The sequence below is a fragment of the Rhinichthys klamathensis genome, unplaced genomic scaffold, assembly GCF_029890125.1.
Source record: "Rhinichthys klamathensis goyatoka isolate OS25496 unplaced genomic scaffold, OSU_Roscu_1.1 h1tg001020l_1, whole genome shotgun sequence".
NCBI classification, from domain to species: Eukaryota; Metazoa; Chordata; class Actinopteri; order Cypriniformes; family Leuciscidae; genus Rhinichthys; species Rhinichthys klamathensis.
The window spans coordinates 45,097-67,006 of NW_026607308.1; the positions used below are offsets into that span (position 1 = coordinate 45,097).

A 21,910-nucleotide genomic window follows, 5' to 3' on the forward strand; every position below is an offset into this window, starting at 1 on the left:
ATAAACTTTGTAAAAAAAAAATGATACTACTTTGTATATTGATTTTTATTTTATTTCAGTTTTTATTTAGGGTTAGTTATTTCAGTTCTTCAACTTATTTCAGTTCGTTGCCAGGCATGTTGCATGTATCACCACCAGGTGGCTTGTGTCGCATACAAGTCAGCCGCTGTAGAAAATGTGAGCCAACAGACAGTGCCAAGGGAAAATGGCCCAACAGGCTAAACCCAGCATTTGGGTTAAAAAAAAAAACACACATCATTTTTAAGTGTGTTAGTTGCTGTTATGATTCCTGCAGCCATATATCACTGCAACAGTCTGGCAGTATTCTTACCTTTTTTATCATCACAGAATGGCCCTATGTTACGTGTTCCTGGTTTTGTGTTCCTTGTGTTTTTGTTATATGGACTTTTAGGTTGTTTTCTGTCGTGTTCTTGTCTCAAGTCAGTTGGTGCAGCGCCTTCAAGTCTGGTGGTCCCAAATAGTCCCAGCACCTTTAAGTTCGGTGGTCCCAAGCAGGGGCGTAGGAGCAATTTTGAACCTGGGGGGGACAGTAAATGCTAGGGGGGGGGGGGGGGGGGGGGGGGGGGTGGCAGGGTGTCCTGAATTTTTGTATATATTTTTTATATATAAGGCACTTAAATGCTAATTTCTAAAGACTTATGGGAACAGACTGTATTACTTAGTTTGTTTCTAAGCATTGATTAAATTGGGATTTATTTAGGTGGGCTCTCCCTAGGGGGGTCCGGGGGTATGCTCCCCCGGGAATTTTTTTTTAAAAATAAACCATTAAATGGCACTTTCTGGAGAGTTTTGTGCAAAGAAATTGAGAAAATGAGTCTTACATGATATGTGAAAAACTGCAAGGTTAAGAGCATATACTTTGCATTGTTGTAGTATCAACAGGTATTAGGACATAGCATTTACATCACTGTTAATCAGTCATGTACTGATTAACTAAAAATTAAAAATTCAAATAAATGGTTGATTTAATTTCCATTAACCACCTAGCTTACCCCCCAAGGATAGATTGAAAAATAAAATCAATCTATCCTTGTGGAAAGGTTCCTTGGTAGCTAAAAGTAGGTCTAGCAAGTCTTATATTTCTGTAATTCACACAGATCAAACACAAATATGCTGCCTGAATAGATTGCTAGTTTATTTTGAGTAGCCAGCTAGCAGTTCTCTTGGCAGTTTGCTGATAATCCGGTGTCTGAAGTAAAATGCTCGAAACATCTCCTGAGAAAAATCACATGGCCAACCTAGTCTTGGTTATTTAATTTAGATTTAGTCTTATTTTCCTTACCTTGTCATTCAAGGCCAGGGCACTTTATGTACATTTCTGGAACTTTTGCACGCTTCCACATCCCGCGCAACTAGGATCTCCCAGGAACACTCATTATATATTGCTGCGTACATTTATCCGTGTCACCTAGATGCGCGTGCGCGAGCGGTGCGCGATCATGGTCGACTGACAACGAGATTAGCAGCTGAAGAGTTCGGCCGTTTTTAAAAAATTGAATTATGTATTTAAAAGTTGCCGAATGGATTCATTTGGAGACTCCGAAATCGGCAGAGATAGGCAGGCAATGCAAAACAAAATCTTACATTGGGAAATAGTGGGGGGGACAAAACTTCGATTTTGAAATGTGGGGGGGACATGTCCCCCCCACGTATAATGGCTCCTACGCCATGAAGCACATACTCAAATGTGTTTATGTTTTCACTGGGATACACTCATTATAATAGTCTGTCAAACATCTCACAGCTGACAAGTGTTTTTTCTTTCTTTCTTCCTTTAGTGGTATCAGAACTAGAAACAGTTCTGTACTTAAACAATTAAAAGTAGTTTCTGGATGTCCATCAGGATTTGTGAGGTAGGCCTATTTATTTTCTTTTTTTCTTTAGTAATTAATGTTTTTTAAAGATATATTGTAGTCCACAAAACATTACCAACACGCATAATCATTTTGCTGGTCAATTATGTAGTCACATTCCAACTGAAACCAAAGTTTGATGCAACTCAGAAATATAGAAAAAAAAATAGGCTATATTTTTCTTTGCATCTTGTCCACTTGAATGTACAGTATTTATGACTCCAGCTTGAGCATGACGCCTCCGGATCGAAGTGGTGGGACACGGGGTAAAACGAGCACTTTTCGTACATACGCTCTGGTCACGTAAGAGTGTGATCGTCAAATACACTCCACAGTCCAGAAAGTTGGCAACCCTAGGTCTAACCGTTTGACGACCGTCGACCGACCCCCTTGTCTATTCTCTTTCTGCCAACTTACCCCGTGTCCCACCACTTCGATCCGGAGGCGTCATGCTCAAGCTGGACGATGGTCTTTCTGAAGGGGCAGCATTTACACTTTGTTGCTCGTTGTGTTCAGCTTCTCGGAGTGCCATAGAGAGAAACAACACAACTCAAGCCCCGCCTTGATGCAGTGATTGACAGGGCAGGAGGGGGCGTGATCGGCTCGGAATGCATTTTCAATGTGCACATTGAATTTTGCTACATTCATTGCGGGACATTTCATGAAAATGCAATCGCAAGTGTCTTGACTGTCAGTGTAAATGCAATTATGAAAAATAACATTTGAATGATCATTTTGCCACAGTTTTTGCTTGAACATGCTACACATATCTAATCATTTCTGTAATGCATTTTCATTTTAATTTTGCAACTTATAAAGCGTTTCAATAATGCATATTAAAACTAGTGTATGAAATGGCAAATGTAAATTATGTAATTTCATTTTCATTTTGCACCAAACGTTGCTAGAATGGTAATGTAAAATGTAAATTTAAATAGGCTACAGAATGCAATGCCATTTTACATATTGCATTGTCATTTTGCATATTACATTTCAAATTGAATATTGCTACCCATATGCTTCCATTCACTATTTCCCAATGTAAGATTTTGTTTTGCATTGCCTGCCTATCTCTGCCGATTTCGGAGTCTCCAAATGAATCCATTCGGCAACTTTTAAATACATAATTCAATTTTAAAAAACGTCCGTATTCTTCAGCTGCTAATCTCGTTGTCAGTCGACCATGATCGCGCACCGCTCGCGCATGCGCATCTAGATGACACGGATAAATGTACGCAGCAATATATAATGAGTGTTCCTGGGTTCCAGAAGTTCCAGAAATGTACATAAAGTGCCCTGGCCTTGAATGACAAGATAAGGAAAATAAGACTAAATCTAAATTAAATAACCAAGACTAGGTTGGCCATGTGATTTTTCTCAGGAGATGTTTTGAGCATTTTACTTCAGACACCGGATTATCAGCAAACTGCCAAGAGAACTGCTAGCTGGCTACTCAAAATAAACTAGCAATCTATTCAGGCAGCATATTTGTGTTTGATCTGTGTGAATTACAGAAATATAAGACTTGCTAGACCTACTTTTAGCTACCAAGGAACCTTTCCACAAGGATAGATTGATTTTATTTTTCAATCTATCCTTGGGGGGTAAGCTAGGTGGTTAATGGAAATTAAATGAACCATTTATTTGAGTTTTTAATTTTAGTTAATCAGTAGGCTACATGACTGATTAACAGTAATATAAATGCTAAATGTCCTAATACCTGGTGATACAACAATGCAAAGTATATGCTCTTAACCTTGCAGTTTTTCACATATCATGTAAGACTCATTTTCTCAATTTCTTTGCACAAAACTATCCAGAAAGTGCCATTTAATGGTTTATTTTTCAAAAAAAATTCACGGGGGAGCATACCCCCGGACCCCCCTAGGGAGAGCCCACATAATAAATGCCAATTTAAACACTGCTTAGAACCAAACTAAGTAATCTGTTCCCTTAAGTATTTAGAAATTTGCATTTAAGTGCCTTATAAATATAAAAAATATATACAAAAATTCGGGACATTCCCCCCTAGCATTTACTGTCCCCCCCAGGTTCAAATTTGCTCCTACGCCCCTGTGTGACTATAAAATACCCCAAATAGAACGTCCCCCTAAAGTCATATAAGGAACCTTGAACTGCAGCACTTTCATAACCAAAAGAGGACGTTCTAACGTCCCTAATGTTCTGTAAAGGTTCGGAACTTTCGTTACCTTTAGAGAACTTTTAGGGAACGTTGCACAAGGTCGCGAGAACGTCACCTCCTACGTGGGTATAAGCAAAAACTATAGGCTATGGTGTAACAGAGTTTTAGAACAAATCTCTCTGCATTACTAATAGGATATAAAATGCATTAATAAGCCAAAACGTTTGTTTCTCCAGTGTGTGTTCGCTCACATGAGCGAGAAAACGTTTGATCGTTAGCCTATTGTAGACCTTTTACAGTTTTAAAAGATGATATTTTATCTGTATGACCGAAAATTACGGAGTAGGCTATAGCCTTTTAAGTTTTTTTTAGCTGTTATGAGAAAAAATAAGTTCAAGTGAAAGCGCCGCCGCGTTTGTCGACCTCTAATCCAACATGCCAGAATAAAACTCGATTTTAGAATAATGTGTGCCAAAACACTTAATTATAAACTTCAATATTTCGTTCAAAAACATCTCAAAACGCTTTGTGACATTTTGAAAAGCCGTGAATGTAAGCCAAGGCCACTGGAACCAGGATCGTCACTGAAACGCGCTGTTATCTCTCAATAGAGGAGCATGCAGAAGCGCCGGTTCAGGCCTATTGTTTGTTGTTAAAACGTGCGTGTTGCATATTTAAAAAAATATTTGAAATGGTCTATTGGTGAATTAGGCTATAGCATTGATTACTGTGGAGGGGGGAATCCCCCACCAGCAAATCGCACCTTGTTAGGCTACACAACCACGTTTTTTAAAAACTCTTTCTATAGCCTATTTAAAATCTCATGAAGTTTTTTATTTTTATTTTTTAACAGAACTTCTTTTGAAATTACGATTGAAATTATTATACAGATTGATATAAATTCAGTCAATCTGTTGGATGATAGCCTATTTGTTCATTTGTGTAAAACGGAAATTATATTTTATAAATACCGTGTTCATTCGGGATTTGAACCCGTGTCATCTCAATGATTGCAACCTAACTTCTACCACTCGACCACGACTTTTCTCGCTGACAATTGCCCAGAAGTTCGGTAGTTCAGCAGTCAGTGTGCGCGCACACGAGAGAAGCGATCTTCACTCCTCTCATTCCTCAAAAGTTTAGCGACATTGCACCTAATTTATTTTCACTGACTGCAAGATAGGCCTATTTTAACTTTTGATTAATAAAATGTTCTGCTCTAAAAGTTTGTTATATTCTGTTTAGAATGTACTTTTACTTAATTACGTTTTGCTTTCGTTAAATTTAACCGACTCTGTTATAGGCTAAATTTTTTTTTTTTTTTTTTTTTTTTTTGTTCTAAAAGTTTGTTCTATTCTGTTTCGTTTGTTTATTTTTATTTTATGTTTTACATATTCAATCAGTCTCATTCTTGTTTTTTTTTACAAGACCTTTTTTAATAAACAGATAGCCTACAAACAGAGATATATAATAGTTCGTACAAATAAACAGCAAGGCTCTTCTCCCCCAACCAGGAGTGGGACATGAGGGTTGACCTAGATAAGCAGCTCCGGTTCCCCACGGAGATAACCACCACATCTCTCCGGCCAGACATAGTGGTGTGGTCAACCAAGGCGAGATCGACGCACCTCATTGAGCTCACTGTACCACTGGAGGAGGGGATCGAGGCCGCCTTCGAACGGAAGAAGGCCAAGTACTCGGAGCTTGCTGCCGAGTGCCGGGAGGCTGGCTGGAAGACGACCATCCACCCAGTGGAGGTCGGATGCCGAGGTTTCCTTGGGGTGTCAACCATACGCCTCTTGAGGGAAGCAGGAGTGGCCGGAGGGAGGCTAAGGAGGGCAACAAAGGATCTGGCAGAGGAGGCAGAGAAAGGTAGCTTTTGGCTCTGGCTGAGGAGGAAAGATAGGTGTTGGGGGAAGAACATCTAACCCCAGATAACAGCAGCAGGGAGAACAGCTATCAGCTGCAGGGGGTGACAGGGAGACGTCCCTGTCACTGCTCCGCCACCTGGAGACGTTCCAGAATTAAAGGAGCGAAACGTCGGTGAACGGTGGTTTCTGGCTGATGACCCTGCAGCTGACCCATGGGCACTGGAGGAGGTGCGACAGGCAGCAATGCCCAGCAGGTGGTAACATCTTCCTGTGCAATTACCGTCTATAGCCTATAGCTACTACTACTATGCAGGCTGTAGGCCTACTATAAATTGTATGATCGTATGTTTAAATAACATTAACCAAATTGTCTGTCTTTAATTAATAATACTACTTTAACATGCAGTTTCAACTTATTAGCCCCGCACTTACGTTTCAAAATGCGGCTGTTTTGCTAAATGCCCCTTTGCGCCACCTGGTGGTCATTTCGCGAACAACTTTGAAATGCGACTAGTTTATTTTTGCCGCAGTGAATTTGCCGCGGCACGAGTCGCGGCGGTAATAGGCATTCTGGTTGAGTACCTACTGTAGTCTTCAGCTCTGGGCTTCTAGTCTTCAGCCCTTCAGCTCTGGGCTTCTAGTCTTCAGCCCTTCAGCTCTGGGCTTCTAGTCTTCAGCCCTTCAGCTCTGGGCTTCTAGTCTTCAGCCCTTCAGCTCTGGGCTTCTAGTCTTCAGCTTCAGCTCTGGGCTTCTAGTCTTCAGCTCTGGGCTTCTAGTCTTCAGCTCTGGGCTTCTAGTCTTCAGCTCTGGGCTTCTAGTCTTAAGCTCTGGGCTTCTAGTCTTCAGCTCTGGGCTTCTAGTCTTCAGCTCTTGGCTTCTAGTCTTCAGCTCTGGGCTTCTAGTCTTCAGCTCTGGGCTTCTAGTCTTCAGCTCTGGGCTTCTAGTCTTCAGCTCTGGGCTTCTAGTCTTCAGCTCTGGGCTTCTTGTCTTCAGCTCTGGGCTTCTAGTTTTCAGCTCTGGGCTTCTAGTCTTCAGCTCTGGGCTTCTAGTCTTCAGTTCAGTTCTGGGCTTCTTGTCTTCAGCTCTGGGCTTCTAGTCTTCAGCTCTGGGCTTCTTGTCTTCAGCTCTGGGCTTCTTGTCTTCAGCTCTGGGCTTCTTGTCTTCAGCTCTGGGCTTCAGCTCTGGGCTTCTTGTCTTCAGCTCTGGGCTTCTTGTCTTCAGCTCTGGGCTTCTTGTCTTCAGCTCTGGGCTTCTTGTCTTCAGCTCTGGGCTTCTTGTCTTCAGGTCTGGGCTTCTTGTCTTCAGCTCTGGGCTTCTAGTCTTCAGCTCTGGGCTTCTAGTCTTCAGCTCTGGGTTTCTTGTCTTCAGCTCTGGGTTTCTTGTCTTCAGCTCTGGGCTTCTAGTCTTCAGCTCTGGGCTTCTAGTCTTCAGCTCTGGGCTTCTAGTCTTCAGCTCTGGGCTTTTAGTCTTCAGCTCTGGGCTTCTAGTCTTCAGCTCTGGGTTTCTTGTCTTCAGCTCTGGGCTTCTAGTCTTCAGCTCTGGGCTTCTAGTCTTCAGCTCTGGGCTTCTAGTCTTCAGCTCTTGGCTTCTAGTCTTCAGCTCTGGGCTTCTAGTCTTCAGCTCTGTGCTTCTAGTCTTCAGCTCTTGGCTTCTAGTCTTCAGCTCTGGGCTTCTAGTCTTCAGCTTTGGGCTTCTAGTCTTCAGCTCTGGGCTTCTAGTCTTCAGCTCTGTGCTTCTAGTCTTCAGCTCTGGGCTTCTAGTCTTCAGTTCTGGGCTTCTTGTCTTCAGCTCTGGGCTTCTTGTCTTCAGCTCTGGGCTTCTAGTCTTCAGCTCTGGGTTTCTTGTCTTCAGCTCTGGGCTTCTAGTCTTCAGCTAGAGGGAGACGGGAGACGTTTCGCAGAGCGGAAGCTCGGGGAAACCCGAGAGGGTGGTTATTCATGTCCCCGTGCAAAGAGCCGCGGACGAGCCATCTGCCCTCAATATAGCGGCCAATGCTTCCCCGGTGGCTGGCGCCCAGCCCCCGCCGCAGCATTCATGAAAGCCCCCCCTATAGAGTCACCTGAGTATGTGGTCAACACTACCGACGGCTTCAATGTGGGTGTTAAACACGATAAAACGCGGCTACACGCTCCAATTCGCTCGCAGACCACCCCGCTTCGGCGGTGTGATTTTGACAGAGGTGTCAGAACAGAGCGCCCCGTTACTTCGGGAAGAAATCTCCTCTCTCCTGGCCAAACAAGCAGTAGAGATAGTTCCCGAAGAGCGGAAAAACTCCGGTTTCTACAGCCGTTATTTTCTTGTACCAAAGAAGGACGGAGGTATGCGCCCTATTTTGGATTTGAGATTACTGAACAAAGCGCTCGCGAAACGCGCGTTCAAAATGTTAACAGTGAAGCAGATCCTCGCGCACATTCAGTCCGACGATTACTTCCTTGCAGTGGATCTAAAGGATGCATACTTCCATATTCAGATAGCCCCACATCACAGGCGCTTCCTTCGGTTTGCTTTCGAGGGTGTGGCATACCAGTTCAAAGTGCTGCCTTTCGGGCTGGCCCTGGCACCCCGTGTGTTTACAATGTGCATGAATGCAGCGCTTGCTCCCCTGAAGCTCAGTGGAATGCGCATTCTGAACTATCTCGACGACTGGTTAGTCATCGCGCGGTCGAGGAGTGTGCTTGTGGAACACAGACACAGACTCCTCGCTCACCTGACGGATTTGGGACTGTCTATGAACATGCAAAAGAGCGCGCTTCAACCGTGCCAATCCATCACATTCCTCGGTATGGTGCTGGACTCGCGCACTATGATCGCGAAGCTATCAGAGGCGAGAATCCAGTCGATTCAGAGAGTGTTAGCCCTATTCGTTCAAGGCAGAGCCATCCCCTTAAAGACGTTTCAGAGGCTACTCGGTCTAATGGCAGCTGCAGCCTCCGTCTGCAGACTGGGCTTATTACACATGAGACCGCTTCAGCACTGGTTACAGGGGCGCGTACAGCCGCGGGCATGGAGAGCGGGAACGGAACGCCTTGTTATAACGCGTTCATGTCTGGAGACTCTAGCACCGTGGTTCGGCACGACCATGTTCGAGCAGGGAGCTGCTTTGGGCAGAGTGGTCAGACGCGTAGTGGTCACTACGGATGCGTCGCTGTCAGGCTGGGGAGCCCTCTGCGATGGCAGACCGGCATTCGGTACGTGGACAGGAGATCGGACGCGCTGGCATAAAAAACTGCTTGGAGATGGAAGCGGTTCATCTAGCGCTGCGTGGGTTCCTCCCATTTGTGAAAGACCGTCATGTTCTCATCAGAACGGACAACACGGCAGTGGTGGCGTACATAAATCGCCAGGGAGGTTTACGCTTGCGATCCCTGCAAGGTTCCTGAGCTGTATAGGGATTAGCGCTTGTGCTATCTTCAGCTCGTTCTAGCTGGGCGGGGTTTTTCCCACGCGGCGGGGGTTTTATTGCTCCCCATACGTAATGTCGAGAGACCGACTCGATAAGGGAACGTCTCTGGTTACTCACGTAACCATAGTTCCCTGAGAGGAGGGAACGAGACACTACGTAACCTGCTGTGTGGGAAGGGCTCACAGTTCCTTACTCTCGTTCAGCTAAGATTCTGAGGTTTTTGGCGCCCGCTCTCACCTATATTGAGCAGTGTCAGCCAATCAGGTGATGGCGGGACTGCCATTGGCTATTTGCAAGCAAAAGAGTTATTCTATCAGACTTCATGATTCGAGGAAAATGGATTTCCCCATACGTAATGTCTCGTTCCCTCCTCTCAGGGAACTATGGTTACGTGAGTAACCAGAGACGTTTTCTGTTTCAGAATGGGAGGTATGTCAAACCCGAGAAAGCAGGGTAAGTCAAGCCCGTTTCTGAAAGAGAGGTAACTTATACTCAGAGTCAGTTACCATAGTAACTTACTCTGTGAACCTAACCTGGTCGGGAGCAGGTTTTCTTCAGTAAACCTAGAGTATATTTCGGTCTCCTCCCCCTTGAAGCGGTGTTTAAATACCTCATTCATTCTTTCGGTATTATTCATTGCTGTTTTTTCCCCCCAATTAAAAAAAAAAGATATAACTTCTTAACTGTCAACTGAAAATACAGTAGATTCGAGTTACATCATGTAGTTCTAAACACATTCTACAGAATTAAACTGTGGCATTCACTGAAAATCACTGAACTGTGTTTATCTGTGCACCAGAAGTTGATGGACCTTCTCCTGCTGTTCTTCCACACTCTGGGGACAGGGGGAGAGATAAGAATATCCGTTTATAGTTAGAAATAAACTTAGATTCTATAGGCTACTCTACATAAATAATGTGAAGAAATTTGAATGTGTAGATTGTTTGATGTGTAGACAATATTAACATTTCCTAGAAGGCCTCTCTGTGGCAGCAGAAACTGTTTCTTCATCCCCATCGTCCTGTGAAGACGAGCATTTGATTGAGCACATTTTATAATACTATTTGTCATATTTTTTGGTGAATTGAGTAGGCTACTTACAACTGTCTGGGGTTCTGTTGGGACAGGAGGCTCCAAAAGACAGATATTACCATCAGAATCGGTTGGGAGCAACAAAAAACCCAACACAAAGTAAAATATATGGAAATATCAAAAACAGCCTATATAAAAATAACACATATGTAGACCTCTTATACATTTTATGAAGGCACTTGAATCTTCGGGAGTGACTGGCTCTGATGAAGTCCCTCCAGGAATTCCCTCAGCCATTGGCCTTCCAGCATTCAGGCTCAGGGCCATCTCCATCTCCTCTGCATCTCCATCTTCATCTCCATCTCCTCTGCATCTTCATCTCCATCTCCTCTGTATCTCCATCTCCATCTCCTCTGCATCTTCATCTCCATCTCCTCTGCATATCCATCTCCATCTCCTCTGCATCTCCATTTTCATCTCCTCTGCATCTCCATCTCCATCTCCTCTGCATCTCCATCTCCTCTGCATCTCCATATTCATCTCCTCTGCATCTCCATCTCCTCTGCATCTCCATCTTCATCTCCTCTGCATCTCCATCTCCATCTCCTCTGCATCTCCATCTTCATCTCCTCTGCATCTCCATCTTCATCTCCTCTGCATCTCCATCTCTATCTCCTCTGCATCTCCATCTTCATCTCCTCGGCATCTCCATCTCCTCTGCATCTCCATCTCCTCTCCATCTCCTCTGCATCTCATTCTCTGCATCTCCATCTCCATCTCCTCTGCATCTCCATCTCCTCTCCATCTCCTCTGCATCTCCATCTCCTCTGCATCTCCATCTTCATCTCCTCTGCATCTCCATCTCCTCTGCATCTCCATCTCATCTCTTTCTCCTCTGCATCTCCAACTCCTCTGCATCTCCATCTCCTCTCCATCTCCTCTGCATCTCCATCTCATCTCCATATCCTCTGCATCTCCATCTCATCTCCATCTCCTCTGCATCTTCATCTCCTCTGCATCTCCTCTGCATCTCCTTCTCTCCATCTTCATCTCCTCTGCATCTCCATCTCCTCTGCATCTCCATCTCCTCTGCATCTCCATCTTCATCTCCTCTGCATCTCCATCTCCTCTGCATCTCCATCTCATCTGCATCTCCATCTTCATCTCCTCTGCATCTCCATCTTCATCTCCTCTGCATCTCCATCTTCATCTCCTCTGCATCTCCATCTCCTCTGCATCTCCATATTCATCTCCTCTGCATCTCCATCTCCTCTGCATCTCCATATTCATCTCCTCTGCATCTCCATCTCCTCTGCATCTCCATCTCCTCTGCATCTCCATATTCATCTCCTCTGCATCTCCATCTCCTCTGCATCTCCATCTTCTCTGCATCTCCATCTCATCTCCATCTCCTCTGCATCTCCATCTCCTCTCCATTTCCTCTGCATCTCCTTCTCTGCATCTCTTTCTCCTCTGCATCTCCATCTCTTCTCCATCTCCTCTGCATCTCCATCTCCACTGCATCTCCGTCTCTGCATCTCTTTCTCCTCTGCATCTCCATCTCCTCGCCATCTCCTCTGCATCTCCATCTCCTCTGCATCTCCTCTCCATCTCCTCTCCATCTCCTCTGCATCTCCATCTCCTCTCCATCTCCTCTGCATCTCCATCTCCTCTCCATCTCCTCTGCATCTCCATCTCCTCTCCATCTCCTCTGCATCTCCATCTCCTCTCCATCTCCTCTGCATCTCCATCTCCTCTCCATCTCCTCTGCATCTCCTTCTCCTCTCCATCTCCTCTGCATCTCCATCTCCTCTCCATCTCCTCTCCATCTCCTCTGCATCTCCATCTCCTCTCCATCTCCTCTGCATCTCCATCTCCTCTGCATCTCCATCTCCTCTCCATCTCCTCTGCATCTCCATCTCCTCTCCATCTCCTCTGCATCTCCTTCTCCTCTCCATCTCCTCTGCATCTCCATCTCCTCTCCATCTCCTCTCCATCTCCTCTGCATCTCCATCTCCTCTCCATCTCCTCTGCATCTCCATCTCCTCTGCATCTCCTTCTCTGCATCTCTTTCTCCTCTGCATCTCCATCTCCTCTCCATCTCCTCTGCATCTCCATCTCCTCTGCATCTCCATCTCCTCTCCATCTCCTCTGCATCTCCATCTCCTCTCCATCTCCTCTGCATCTCCATCTCCTCTCCATCTCCTCTGCATCTCCATCTCCTCTCCATCTCCATCTCCATCTTCATCTCCTCTGCATCTCCATCTCCTCTCCATCTCCATCTCATCTCCATCTCCTCTCCATCTCCATCTCATCTCCATCTCCTCTGCATCTCCATCTCATCTCCATCTCCTCTGCATCTCCATCTCCTCTCCATCTCCTCTCCATCTCCTCTGCATCTCCATCTCCTCTCCATCTCCTCTGCATCTCCATCTCCTCTGCATCTCCTTCTCTGCATCTCTTTCTCCTCTGCATCTCCATCTCCTCTCCATCTCCTCTGCATCTCCATCTCCTCTGCATCTCCATCTCCTCTCCATCTCCTCTGCATCTCCATCTCCTCTCCATCTCCTCTGCATCTCCATCTCCTCTCCATCTCCTCTGCATCTCCATCTCCTCTCCATCTCCATCTTCATCTCCTCTGCATCTCCATCTCCTCTCCATCTCCATCTCATCTCCATCTCCTCTCCATCTCCATCTCATCTCCATCTCCTCTGCATCTCCATCTCATCTCCATCTCCTCTGCATCTCCATCTCCTCTGCATCTCCTCTGCATCTCCATCTCCTCTGCATCTCCTCTGCATCTCCATCTCCTCTGCATCTCCTCTGCATCTCCATCTCCTCTGCATCTCCATCTCATCTCCATCTCCTCTGCATCTCCATCTCCTCTGCATCTCCATCTCCTCTGCATCTCCATCTCCTTCTCTGGAGATGGAGGAATAACATACTGTTCTTCCAGTTTCACCTCTGATATTATAACAGTTGGATAAGTTACTCTAAAATAGTTATTTATTACTAACTACAAATGACATCTTCAACAGTGTAATTAGATTAATGTAATAATTACTATCTCTAGAAAGTATTGGTCTACTTATTACTAAACCACTTGAACAATACAAAAAGAGACAATAAACGGCACTTTTAATGCTTTCAAATTAACAATATACAATTGCATGAATTATTCTTGAATTGACCAAAGTGTGTAGAGAGTGAAGGTTAGTAGGCTACATTAAAAATATACATTTTAAAAGTGTTATGTTAAATCCACTATTGTTTTAAACAGAATTGTTCTATAGTCTATCTATGCAGTATTTAATGCAATGACATCACATTTTACTTTATATTACAGAAGAATTAAGAGTAATCCCTTCAACTAAATTACAGTATTTAGATTACTTGGTAATTACACCCAACACTGTATAACAGTAATTAAAATGTAAACTTACAAGACTCGAGCAACTATTTTCTCCCAAACTAACTCTCTCGATCGCCGCTGCTGCCGTCACGTTGCTTAATTTTTTTATTTTTTTTGCGTACTGCTGGTGAGAAATATGCAGACCTCTTTTTACTGTTTACATGGTGACTCATAATATCTGCGCTCCATTGATAATTGCTTTTTATAGTTGTGGTGCACGCGCGTAAGTCAGTCAACTTAGAGTTGATTGAACTTAGGCTACTCATTTCAGCTGTTCTGTAACCGGTTCTGTAACTCAGAGTTTCCCATGCCAGGGTAAGTCAACTCAGAGTTCAATTTTTAACTGAGAGTTGGTTGAACCTCCTTATTGAAACGGGCCCCTTCTCTGTGTGTTCATGTTTGTTTGTGGTTTTGCAGTCGGTGGAGGATCCAGAACTTGGAAGACGCCACTGACGGTGCTGCAACTTAACCCCTAAGCCTATTGTTATTTTACCAGATTTTCTTTTTTTTGTAATGAAAAGTGAAGTGATTTATCTGCAACATCATAGACATAACGCAACATATTTTTTTAACATAATATTTACACAAATGTTTTGTTACTTTTAGACAAAAAGGGCTGCTTTTTAAAAATAATTGACTAAAGCATAATGATTTTGGCATCAATTGCTTTTTTTTGTAAATCATGCTTTGGCCACTTTGGTCTGGTTTATTCTTAGTTTGGTGAGAGCCCTTATACACTCCAATCGTCTCGTCTTTGTGTGGTCATGTGGTTTCGAGTTCGCTTGAGTCATATGCTCTTCCGTCTGCTTGACATGTTGAATATGCGGAGCATGGTGTTCGCATCCCGACACTTTTGTCTAGTTTGGTTTTGGTTCAGTTTTAGAACAGTCATGCTTGCTCCATGTTTTTCTCTTGTTGTGAGTACATGGATTGAGTGTTCATTCACTCATCATGCGCTCTTGTCTTGTGTGTTTTTGTAGAGTGCCTGGTTTATGTTTTAATTAGCCAGGCATAGTTGTGTTGTTGTGTTCTGTGTAATTTAGGTGAGGTGAGTTCTCATTCACTGCATGTTTGTGTCATATTTTGTTTGAGCACATGGCTTGTAATTGTGTCCGCTGGCCATGTGCTCTTCTTTTTGCCATGTTTGGTGTGATACTATCCCTTGAAGACAATAGACAGAAGAACACATGGCACATACTAGAAACAAATACGACAAGCCATGCATTTCTATTGTCTTAAAGTGTTAGTTCACCCCCCAAAAATGAAAATTTGCTGTTAATTTACTCGCCTTCAGTGCTTTTTTGTACTTTAGTAGTCAAAAAAAAAAAAAAAAGAAATACAGCACTTTAATTTTTTTTTTAGCTCTATATGTTGGGGGATCCAGGATAAGCACAAGTACAATTTTGAAGAACAATACAAATCCTCCCTCTCTTTTGTAAACAGCTCACTTGTGAGATTGCTCCCATGCATAAGTCATATTTAATGTGCTAGAAAGCTTGCGCTCCAGACTGTTATCAACATGCTCCGTTTGTAGGCTGTGGATTACAAGTAATCATTTTGTAAATAAGCTACAGTTATGATTAAATGTACAATACAATGAACTGTATTTGAGTTCTACTTGTTAAGTATAAAAAAAAAGTATAGCCTAGCTATATACAAGTTTACAGGAAATGTGCTTTGAATTGCAAAAAAATAATCATGAAGTAAGTTTTATAATTATGACCTTTACCTTTCCATGCCCACACTTTGAATATCAGGAAGGCTATTCGATTCAATTCAAATGGATTTCTATAGCACTTTTCACAATTTTGCATGGTTGCAAAGTAGTTACAAAATGAAAGATATGTAATTATGACAAATAAAGAAACAATATATAGTCAGTTTGAAATGGGGGAAAAGGTGTACACTTTTCCCATTAATGGTACTTTAATGCTCAAAAACAAACAAAAATAACGACTTTATTTCAACTATTCATTTCCTTCTCTTTGGGCCTCTAGTCAGTTAACGTAGTGTGATTCCGTAGAGCTACGTCACACGTAGGCTCACTATTGGCCGACGCTGGTCATGTGCGTGATGCGTGTGACGTACAACAACAGAAGCTTACGCTATTACACTAGTGAACTGACTCGAGGCCCACAAGGGGGTAATCCATCGACCGAAAGTTGAAGCCGGCCGGGTGCTGCCATGTTGTAGCAGAACTTCACTTGCGTTAGCATTTCCATTCATTTTGGCGTCACTTTGACAGCAAATAACTTTACATCTGAGGGATTTAAAGACTCCATTTGTCCATTATTTATTTCTAAAGAAACACGACAATGTATAAAGGGCTCCATTACCTTCTATGTTACATTATGGCCCCGCAGAAACAGATTTTGTAAAAATAGGCTAAGGATTGCGTCATAACCACTCGACTCTCTGTCGCGCTGTACAGAAATTACCGTACAGACAGGAGGAGAAGCTCGCAGGCAATCGGGGGGACGCCCCGTCAAGGGAGAAGCCCATAGATAATGAGTCCATAAAAGCAACCGAATACTTACTCCTGCTCACTCACGCCAAAGAACTCTTTGCTCAAGTTCCCCGTCTCTGCAAGATTAACGTTGGCAATTTTCACGCACAGCTACTAAAAGATTAACGTCTGTCAGACAGGTTGCTCACGTCATCAACCTTAGTTTGAGTCGGTTTGAGTCTGCGCGTCAGGAACGGAAGTGCTCAAAAATCGGTAAAAATGGGCTTCAACTGTCTCAACTAAGTTCCAATGAGATGGCTTTGTCCACTTCTTACACTGTCTATGGAGGCCCACAGAGAAGGAAATGAATAGTTGAAATAAAGTCGTTATTTTAGGGGTTTTTTGCGCACAAAAAGTATTCTCGTCACTTGATAAACTTAAGATTGAGTTTCCATCACTTTATATATTAAAACATGAACGAAAGATGGACGATATGGAATACTTGGTACGCATATATTAATGAACCTTACACAACAAATAATTCACTCTAAATCCTTATGTGAATAAAGCAATAATAGCCTAAATTTAAAACAGGATGTATTCGACTCCAAATAGCCCTACATGAAAAAAGCATCTTAACCCGTTAATAGATCATGTAGTACTAATTTGTAAATTTAAGCTATTTGGACCACTTGGAAACGTCACATGTGTTGGGAAACCCCAGTCTCGCAATACTACCGTAATAGCAATACACAGCAGATAGATGGCGCTGTTTGAATGTATACAATAATCAATTATTTACAGTGCATTTCAAATTCACCCTAAAACCACGAAATCTTTCTTTTATATGATTCAACATTGTGAAGTGATGGTAAGATTGGTTACTATTAGCAATAATAACATTGCTTACATCTCCCATTAAGAACCCGCTGTGACGTGGGTGTCACAAACACTGGTGATCATCTGAAAAGTTTTTTTTTAAAGCATTATACCTCACTTTCAACCCAGGAACACCCAGGTTCAGTCATGTGACAATGTGTGCATTTTTGTTGCCATGGTAACATTTCCAAAATGGTGGTCTGTCTGGTGTGCACATGTTGCAGTGTCAGCAATTTTTAAAAACACTTGTTTTTGTTATTAAAGGTATGTTTCAACCCATGCAACAATTCTAATGTTTTAATAACATATCCTAGATTACACTTGACCTGATTTTAAAACATGTCTTGTACAAATTGATATAAAACAGGTTTTGAAAATGTTGTGGTGACAGATATGTGTCACATCGGGCTTTTAACCTTAAACAGTAGCAGTAATTCAAGTCATCATGAACAAGAACAACATTCCTGTTATACGTGTTTGGTTTGAACGCTATGAGGAAGTCAGAGGAAGACTAGAAGCCCAGAGCTCAGAGGAAGTCACTTACGGGAAAAAACAAAACTCCGCCTTAAAAAACCCCAACAGAGAGTCGTGCCATCTTTATTCTGGACTGAGACTCGCATAGACGTGCCATTAAAGCAAGGTGAGTTTGAGTAAACACTATGTTTCTTAAGATAATGAACAATAATATAATGAGTTTAAAAACAAAAAGACAATAATTGTAATATTAATGAACAAACTGTGAATGGTTAAACAGCCTGCAGCACCACAACTTCCTCATAGAAAACATAAGTAGTTTGATTTTTGCCCTGTTTCATCCTCCTAACTTGATTCAGGTCTAAATTTGTTTCGATAATTATACATAGTCATCTTTTGTATTTACATACTATCATCTTTATAATTAAAAGTGTTTTTAAAGTGTTAAATGTTTGAGTTTGTATCCTCCACACCTGATACAATGAATGTACGTACAAAAATGATGACCAGTAATCATTTGTTGTCCTTATTGTTTTATGCAGTAAACAAACAGGAGGATCAGCCATTGTTACCTGTGGAAAGCATGTCTCTGACAGTGTCTCAGGGAGAGGGTTTGACAGTCATCACCGTCTCCTCAAACCCAAAGAGCAAATGGCCCGTACTGTGTCAGATTCTGAGACTTCTGTGCTGCAGTCCAGTGTGTTCTGTGTCTCAGAATATGAAAGGAAAGCTGACGAACATCCACACAGCTCTCGGGGTGAGTCAGACACTTACAGTAATTGCAAAACCCCTTTTTTTGATTTTCAGGCCTTGTCATTTTAGGCTACTTTGGATAGATTTAATTTAAACACTATGGCTCAGTTTCACAGACATGGGCTTAGATTAAGCCAGGATTAAGCCTTAGTTCAACTAGGGCATTTAAGTAGCTTTTATAAACATGCCTTACAAATTTCTAGTGAAACAATGGCACTAATATATTTTAAGTCAGTGCAATTTTCTTTCAGTTAAAACAACCCAAACATGCATGGTAGTCTGGGATTAGTTTAAACCTTGTCTCTGAGACCGGGTAGAAAAGATACGTAAGATTTAAGATTCTTAAAAATGTTTTGCGACATTTCAAATTTGGTTACAGTTGGTTTTATCAGTACAATGTATTAGAAACATTTTAAAAACACCTAATCAAACGAAAATATAACTTGCCGTTTTTGGATTAGTCAACATTATTAGTACCAAGCTGCAACTTTTAGAAAAGTTACATTTTAGCTGCAAATATATTTATGCAATCTAATTAAATTTATTCAAACAATATACAACAAAATACAACAAGTCGTGAAGTAATTCGCCTGTCCACAGTGAAAGCAAAAATTTGATTAGTTGGCTTACAATGTCATTGTGCAAAATAAGAATATACCTAATATTCTTATTTTAAGATTCTTGATAGCTGGTGGCATAAAAATAGTGTTCTCTTTTTCCATAGATTGTGCAGATGATAGTTGGTGTCCTTAATATTGTGGTGGGGATCATATTTGTATGCCTTGGCTTATACTGGAACATGTATATGATGGCCATGGGACCCTTTTGGCTCGGCAGTATGGTAAGACTCATTTTGTATCATTCTTTTGATTTATCCAAAATCTAAAGCACATTTTTAAAAGAAAAAAAAATGCACAGTTGTTTTTGTTTGTTTGCTTTTGTCTATTAGTTCTTTGTAGCTGGAATCGTGTGTATTCTTGCAGCTAAATTTCCCACTTCTTGTCTGGTAAGTTTCTATCAAAGGAAGTTTCAGTTTTGCAAGTTTAAATATATATATATATATATATATATATATACTGTATATATATATTGTTTGTGTTTTACAGCTGGTCATCGGAATGATTCTGAATGTAGTCTGTGCTGCACTGGCTATCACAGGTGTTGTGCTGTATTCAGTGGACCTTGCGACTGATCATGCTGTATACTACTATGATTCTTGTTCCGAATCCGAACGCTACAATCCTTATTCAGGCTATTCAGGCTATGATAGTTATGATCGTTACCGAACGCCTACCCCTGAAGAGAGAAGTAGAACGGAGGCCTGTCTGTACTACAAGAATCTCATTGAGGTAATGATTCTTTAGATGGTGGTAAGGCAAGCTACTGTTCATCAAATCTTCTTCCAAACATACTCAGTTTAAGGATTAGTTCTTTTAAAACGCAAAAAGGAATTTCTAGGTCACTTCTTTCCATGTAATGCCAAGCTCCAAAATGACAAAAAGCACCATAATAGTGGTTCATATATGATGCACTATATTCCAGGTCTCCTGAATAGGGATTTAAATTTCTTACAGGCTTTATGGATGATTTTCCTTTTAATAAGTTGACACTAAAAAGTCCAAAGTCCCTTTCAAGGAAAATTTGTTTACTCAGCGGCCATTTTTTGCAATGTCTCCGGGCAACTATAGAGTGCAGCAACAAAGCCTGTCCACTTTTTCAGCGCCAATGGTTCCAGAAGTATTTTTTCCATTAATTTCTCCCATTGATTTTTAAAAAGTCTTTGTTAAAGAGCAATAAAGCCATGAACCAAGTCAAACAGCTACGAGGTGAATCATAACATAATACAAACTTTGATTTGAAGCAAAAAAGTATTTGAAAAGCAAAGGTACAAGACTGTGTTCTTAACGTCTTTAATGAGGGAAAGAATTACAATTCTTAGAAGCATTGTCAACAGTATAATCAAATTAAAAACGATGGAGAAAATATAAACCTACTCATTTAAGATTATATAAATAAAAATAATATTTTTTTAAGTTTATTGCAAAATATGCAGATATACAAATATTTACGGTAAGTATTTTTAGAGCATAGGGAGACCGACTCGGTTTAGTCATTCGCAGTGTTTCATGGGAGTGGGCGGAGCTAAAGACCTGTTTTGGAGCGTTTTGTCTGTTTGAACTCTCTGATTGGTCATCAAAGGTAATGTAGTTTTTCACCACGGATTCATCTGTTAAAAACGATTACTTTCAAAATAAGATGCAACAATGTGGGTTGACCGCTCCAACAGAAGCAAATACCATCGATTAACAACCTTGTAGCTCACAGTGGGTGTAAGTTACACCAGTAACTTTAAAAGTAAATAAGTTACCATTGAAAATCAATTTCCCCATGGAAAAAAGTTTTTACTTTCTATTTCGGGAATCCAAGACCAAGTCTTATTTACATAAATCTATTGAAATCTCTAAAAACTACTCGCAACACTCACATAAAAAAAAAACATATTTCAAATTAGCAACAAAATCCGACATTAACTGTCCCACAAATGTTGTTTATTGTGCTCAAATAGTGTAAAAGAAAATAGTATTTTTTTCAGGCTAGACCAGCCAATGCACACTTGCAGTCCTAAGCGCGCGTTTCAGAACACTAGGTGCGTCCCAATTCGCGTACTTGTGCAATATTATTTAGTATGCCGTTTTGTAGTATAAATAGTGCAAGTGTGTTCTCTGAAAATTCCAAAAGTGCACTTTAAATTCCCTGATGATGCACCTAATTAACTGAAAAAACAAAGTGTGGAATGTTGCCTTTAATTACGTAGCGGAGGGGGAGGGGCTATCAGACTCTGATCCAATGCTAGTTGACAAAATAACCTTAAATTCATACATTTCACGGCTGAGTACATAGTGCATGTACATAGTGTATAAGTGCATAGTGTATAGTGTGTCATTTTGGACAGTTGGCAATTGACTTTATATGAGTGCACCGGTTTCTGTATCTAAAATCTTTATATTTACCCACCTCTAGATGGCCTTCAGAGGACTGGATATAATGATGATAGTGTTGTCGGTCCTTCAGCTCTGTGTGAACATCAGTTTCTGTGTTTTGACTGGGAAAGCTTTGCGCAATAAGGATGAAGATTCAAAGGTACTGTATCATCATCATCAACAACACTATCAGTCAAATCCACTGTGATCATGACGGATTCTGAGAGTTGCTCTGTGTGTTCATGTGTGTTTGTGGTTTTGCAGTCGGTGGAGGATCCAGAACTTCACAAGCCGCTCCTGGAAGACGCCACTGTCACTCCTGCATGTTAAAGAGACAAGAATAACACACATGTAATAAACAGTTATTATTATTTTATTTTTTTTGTAATGGAATGGCATTAGATGTCTCAATTTTGTAGTGAAATGATTTAAAAACAGATTCTGTACTATCTGCAACACTGTACTCATTAAATGACATGTTTAATTAGACTTATCTTTTCCCCTTTAAAAAGTTGATCTCTCTATATAGATTGGGTGTAACCTTTTATTGCCATTTTCAATTTTGTTGTGATCTTTGGGGCTGTTCTTTTCTTTTTTTTTTTTTTAAATAAATGATTGGAACACTTTGGCATCAACCCTTTT

General features: G+C 41.6%; 1 protein-coding gene across 3 annotated transcripts; it reads left to right on the forward strand.

The window, feature by feature from the left end:
* The first annotated feature begins 17,599 nt into the window (after positions 1 to 17,599).
* On the forward strand, positions 17,600 to 21,757 carry tmem176l.4 (transmembrane protein 176l.4). Of its 3 annotated transcripts, none has more exons than XM_056244613.1 (7): positions 17,600 to 17,700; positions 18,077 to 18,291; positions 19,012 to 19,128; positions 19,237 to 19,293; positions 19,394 to 19,636; positions 21,309 to 21,428; positions 21,533 to 21,757. In XM_056244613.1, the coding sequence occupies exons 2-7, from the start codon at positions 18,118 to 18,120 to the stop codon at positions 21,596 to 21,598; spliced, it is 777 nt and encodes a 258-aa protein (XP_056100588.1). In that variant the 5' UTR covers positions 17,600 to 17,700; positions 18,077 to 18,117; the 3' UTR covers positions 21,599 to 21,757. The 3 variants fall into 3 exon arrangements, with proteins under 3 accessions (XP_056100588.1, XP_056100589.1, XP_056100590.1); XM_056244614.1 differs by having other exon boundaries at positions 17,621 to 17,700; positions 18,088 to 18,291; XM_056244615.1 differs by having other exon boundaries at positions 17,621 to 17,700; positions 18,097 to 18,291.
* The last annotated feature ends 153 nt before the right edge of the window (positions 21,758 to 21,910 follow it).

What these genes read in the sequence shown, in the direction of transcription:
- tmem176l.4 (XM_056244613.1), top strand. Translation starts at nt 18,118, where the DNA reads ATGTCTCTGACAGTGTCTCAGGGAGAGGGTTTGACAGTCATCACCGTC. An exon ending in CCTTTTGGCTCGGCAGTATG is followed by an intron (nt 19,129 to 19,236) that starts GTAAGACTCATT and finishes TTTGTCTATTAG; the next exon opens with TTCTTTGTAGCTGGAATCGT. An exon ending in ATAAGGATGAAGATTCAAAG is followed by an intron (nt 21,429 to 21,532) that starts GTACTGTATCAT and finishes GTGGTTTTGCAG; the next exon opens with TCGGTGGAGGATCCAGAACT.